Source organism: Ranitomeya variabilis, chromosome 5, assembly GCF_051348905.1.
Source record: "Ranitomeya variabilis isolate aRanVar5 chromosome 5, aRanVar5.hap1, whole genome shotgun sequence".
NCBI lineage: Eukaryota > Metazoa > Chordata > Amphibia > Anura > Dendrobatidae > Ranitomeya > Ranitomeya variabilis.
The window spans coordinates 655,885,194-655,890,760 of NC_135236.1; the positions used below are offsets into that span (position 1 = coordinate 655,885,194).

The window sequence follows — 5,567 nt, forward strand, 5'->3', positions numbered from 1 at the left end:
AATTTGTTTGTCTGCACTTGCAGAAAATGTATGAAAGCTAAAAATGATTTCTGTCTGGTTTGGAAAGATTATAGCCATAGTAATCAACTATACAGAAGACAGTAAAATTCCACTACCTCCTTCGTTGATTGCTTTACAACCCTTCGAACCTCACTCTTACCTAGAGGTCAATAACACTCGTTTATCAGATTGCACAAGTGGGTGATGTCAGAAGATCCTTCTGAAGGCAGGACCATAGAGTGTTAGTAATATAAGGAGGAATCTCAAGCCCTTCAGGACTCACTGTTGGGTCCATTCTAAGGTCTGTACCTGGAGCAGTCACATCACCATGTCTTTCTCTGGAAAATATGAGGTGGAATCCCAGGAGAACTATGATGCCTTCATGAAACTCATTGGTGAGTTATCACAGCTACATTTATTACTTTTAGACATTTTATGGTGCATTAGTACCTCTCCTGAAAAACGTTCCATAGTGGCCTTATTCCAAAGCATATGTGTAATGTAAGCGTTATATGAAACATCTTTTAGATGGCCACCTGAAATTTCATCGAATAGACACAGATAAGCTTCTGTGAAAACCAATATATGAGATCCTTGTTCTTAAAACGTTTGGTCAATTTTGGTCAAAGCTACTGCCATAGTTTAAGCCCAGTTCAAAAGAAAGATTGATGATGGAACCATCTATGGTGGCCAAATTATCAATCAATGAAACGGAGATCTTCTAACATGTCGAATGATTTCCTTTCAAACGTGTCCTCGATTTATTTTTCTTTTTTTTTTTAAAGAAATACAATAAACTCCACACCATTTAACAGAGGTTATGAGTATGAGGAATTTAGAATTGATGTCATTAACCCATTGCTTAAAAAGACATTTTCTTCATTAACCTGGAAAGCATAACATTTTCTGCTTTACCTCTAGAAACATTAATCCATCTTATTGATATTTTATTGCATTAATGTGGTTCACTTAATGAGGTATCGCACCTTTGGGGACTTTTTTTTCCACTTAATTTTGGCTAAAAAAATTTTTTGCATTTGGGCTTCATTAGAAATTGTGTACTGTTTGCCTTTTATAGCCTTTGTGTTGCATTGTGTTATATCTAACTAGACCCCACTTGTCCAGGAAGTCTTCCTTCATGAGAGATGGCCATTGTAGGTAATTTCCGATCTGGCTCATAGAATGAAGATCTGACTCAACTAACCCACAAGGTCAAATCAAAGGCTAATATGTGCCAGTGATTTGGGGGGCAAATAAACTTTGATATTCACTATTTACTATCAGGATATCAAATGCTATACATATATTTTAATTATTTTTGTAACAGGAATTCCTGATGATCAAATTGAAAAAGGAAGAGATTACAATTATACTGCAGAAATTGTTCAAAATGGAAACGACTATATTTGGTCACAGATCTATCCAGGATTTACACTCACCAATAAATTCACCGTTGGCCAAGAGTCAGATCTAGAGACAATGGGTGGCAAGAAGTTTAAGGTAAGTCAACAATGGTTGGGTATGAAATAGTTCTTGATTGAGTTCATGAAGGACTGATAGAGAATTTTTTTTTCAACCTCATAAACCTAGTCATGGGTTGCGCATTAAAAGAAAAAGCATAAAACAGCAAGAGTAATCAAATGTATATGGTTGAATGGTCTCTAGCTTGTCAAAGTTAACAATCAAAATGTTGAGCTGGCCAAGAATAATTTACCTTTTCATGCTTTCGAGGTTGGGTCATCCCAACTGAGAAGGAATCACTTCCAGGATTGTCTATATAGTACAACAAAAAGTTGAGGATCACTTTTCAACTTTTCGATTTAATACAAGTATCATTTTTTAATGTTCACAGTATATTCATGTTATATAAAGTATGGGCACTTTAAAGTTGTTGTCCCAACTAGACAACCTTCTTGAAGGGTGGGTGGTGTTAAAAGTGAAGCGTTCTTTGTACACATTCTCGGCTTTGATTCTGGTTTCACAACCGACTCTATCAGATCTTAATACCTTTATGGAGTATGGAAAAAGGTTGTCCAGATGGGCTTATCTATAGTTTACACAGGTAGTAAATTCACCCAGAGCATAGCGCCCCATGGGATCAAAAGGCCCATCTGCCACATAAAAAGACACCATTATTACATGTGGCACATGGTAGCAGGAGGCCCTTCCATAAATTTTGCTCTAGGAGGCCCCAACCTGTAGCTCGGGAGCCACATGTGGCTCGCGGTCCCATGAATTGTGGCTCGCGGCTGTCTGTCAGCTTAGTGCATTAGCCCCAGTTCTAACAAACAGGTATGAAGAGCACATCTGAAAATGGTGAATTTTGTGAGCAGCCCTGCACAGAAGAGCAGATCTGGATGCACATATCCTTGTCTTAGGGGTTTTGAGATGATTTAATTATGGTATGCTGGAGACAAGATGACACCGTCTGTCAGAGGAGGTGTTTGAAGATGGATGTGACAGTGTCTTGGGAGTGCTTTATATGAGAATACTGAATGGGCGGTATTGTAGAAACCCCTGGATCATTGTATACTGCTTTGGGGTGATTGATTTTTGTGGAAAAGCTTTGGTTACCATTATGCCTGTAATGGGGGCTTTGGTTGCCACTGCTGTGAGGGGGCGGGAGCTGAATGTGGCTTGTGACCCTTTCTCAGAGCTGAATGTGGCTCTCAAGGTCAGAAACGTTGAGGACCTCTGCTCTAGGACCTAATAACGCCAAGGTGTATCTATAGTTAGTATATCTATTGGTCAACTCTTGATGTTCTTTATCAAGTCTGAGAAACTAAAAATAAACATTTTCAATTCAGGCAACTGTTCGACAGGAAAGTGGTAAACTGGTTGTGGACTTCCCCAAGTACAGTCACTCATCGGAGATTGTTGGAGGAAAATTAGTGGAGGTAAGGCTACAGTAAATTACATTCAATATTGTATGTCTTATCTATCCCCAGACATGATGATATCTTATCATTTTTTTCCTGATAAGTAATGACTACCAGATGGCTGTTATCACAGACAATAAATAATATCTGGTTGGGTGCGCCATAAATGAGATAACGTCATGACAATATTAATGGGAGCTTCATACCTTAAGCCAACAATACGCATGAGATGGCTGCTGACTAAATGGTGTTTCATCTGATGGCAGCCATCTCAGTCTCTCCTATACAAAGGAGCACTCACTGGGCCTAGTATTCCTGTGCTCTCCATGAGACATCCATCTCAGCCATCTCTCTCATACACAGGAGCACTCACTGGGCAGCGCGTTCCTGTGTTCTCCATGAGACATCCATCTTGGCCATCTCTCTCTTATACAGGAGCACTCACTGAGCCTAGCGTTCCTGTGCTCTCCATGAGACATCCATCTTGATCATCTCTCCCATACACAGGAGCAGTCACTGGGCCTAGCGTTCCTGTGTTCTCCATGAGACATCCATCTTGGCCATCTCTCTCTTATACAGGAGCACTCATTGGGCCTAGTATTCCTGTGTTCTCCATGAGACATCCAACTTGACCATCTCTCCCATACACAGGAGCAGTCACTGGGCCTAGCGTTCCTGTGTTCTCCATGAGACATCCATCTCAGCTATCTCTTCCATACACAGGAGCACTCACTGAGCCTAGCATTCCTGTGTTCTCCATGAGACATCCATCTCGGCCATCTCTCCCATACACAGGAGCACTCACTGGTCCTAATATTCCTGTGTTCTCCATGAGACATCCATCTCGGCCATCTCTTCCATACACAGGAGCACTCACTGGTCCTAGCATTCCTGTGTTCTCCATGAGACATCCATCTCGGCCATCTCTCCCATACACAGGAGCACTCACGGGGCCTGGCATTCCCGTGTTCTCCATGAGACATCCATCTCGGCCATTTCTTCCATACACAGGAGCACTCACTGAGCCTAGCATTCCTGTGTTCTCCATGAGACATCCCTCTTGACCATCTCTCCCTTACACAGGAGCACTCACTGGGCCTAGCATTCCTGTGTTCTCCATGAGACATCTATCTCGGCCATCTCTTCCTTATACAGGAGCACTCACTGGGCCTAGCGTTCCTGTGTTCTCCATGAGACATCCATCTTGGCCATCTCTCTCTTATACAGGAGCACTCACTAGGCCTAGTATTCCTGTGTTCTCCATGAGACATCCATCTTGACCATCTCTCCCATACACAGGAGCAGTCACTGGGCCTAGCATTCCTGTGTTCTCCATGAGACATCCATCTCAGCTATCTCTCCCTTATACAGGAGCACTCACTGGGCCTAGCGTTCCTGTGTTCTTCATGAGACATCCATCTCGGCCATCTCTTCCATACACAGGAGCACTCACTGAGCCTAGCATTCCTGTGTTCTCCATGAGACATCCATCTCGGCCATCTCTCCCATACACAGGAGCACTCACTGAGCCTAATATTCCTGTGTTCTCCATGAGACATCCATCTCGGCCATCTCTCCCATACACAGGAGCACTCACTGGTCCTAATATTCCTGTGTTCTCCATGAGACATCCATCTCGGCCATCTCTCCCATACACAGGAGCACTCACTGGGCCTGGCATTCCTGTGTTCTCCATGAGACATCCATCTCGGCCATTTCTTCCATACACAGGAGCACTCACTGGGCCTAGCGTTCCTGTGTTCTCCATGAAACATCCATCTCGGCCATCTCTCCCATACACAGTAGCACTCACTGGGCAGTGCATTCCCGTGTTCTCCATGAGACATCCATCTTGACCATCTCTCCCATATACAGGAGGACTCATTGGGCCTAGCGTTCCTGTGTTCTCCATGAGACATCTCTGGTGACAGCTTATCTATGGGGGAGAACAAAAGGATTGGCAGTCCAAGGTGGTATTCCCAGCTCCAAGATCCTATCCCAATATGCAGTAGTTGTAATAATATTAATAAATGCCTCCAAAAAGAAATGTAGCATAGTTCCTCTGATTCGCTATGTCACTTACCCCGTGTGTAGGGCATTGCAGTAGCTTAGGTATCCATGGTTATGACCACATATATGTTGACAGATGGTTAGTTAGTTAGCTGTTAGTCGTTGTAACCATGGATACCTAAGCTTCTACGATGCCCTGCACATGGGGTAAGGGACATAGCGAATCAGAAGAACTATACTACATTTACTGATATTAATATTATTAGTACCCCTATTACATATCGGGATGGGATCTTGGAGATGGGAACACCCCTTTAAGTTACACCCCTGTTAGGACATTTTCAACTTGAATTCTTCTCCTTTCACTTATAGCAAGCAGAGATCTTGAAACTTGTATATAGTATTATTAAAATGTAAAATATTAGAGGCTTTAACTTAATTTTTCATTTTTTTTCTCTTGTAGACATCAGTTGCTGGAGGACTTACATTTAAGAGAATTAGCAAGAAGGTGGCATAAAGCGGTGGAGCCCAACATGTCTGCGGAGTCATTTTTTAAAACCAAATAAACCATTTTATTAAAGAATGACTTCTATATTTATTTCACTGCCCATTTCCATGTATAGGCCTCATTCCAGGGCTGTGGTATAGCTCTGTTAAGCTTTGTTTCCCATAGCAACC

At 42.3% G+C, this 5,567-nt stretch overlaps 1 protein-coding gene across 1 annotated transcript; it reads left to right on the forward strand.

Moving 5' to 3' along the window:
• The first annotated feature begins 238 nt into the window (after positions 1-238).
• LOC143776745 (gastrotropin-like) lies at positions 239-5,472 on the forward strand. The gene is made up of 4 exons (XM_077266455.1): positions 239-395; positions 1,328-1,500; positions 2,808-2,897; positions 5,353-5,472. Exons 1-4 carry the CDS (start codon positions 329-331, stop codon positions 5,404-5,406), a joined length of 384 nt encoding a protein of 127 aa, XP_077122570.1. The 5' UTR covers positions 239-328; the 3' UTR covers positions 5,407-5,472.
• The last annotated feature ends 95 nt before the right edge of the window (positions 5,473-5,567 follow it).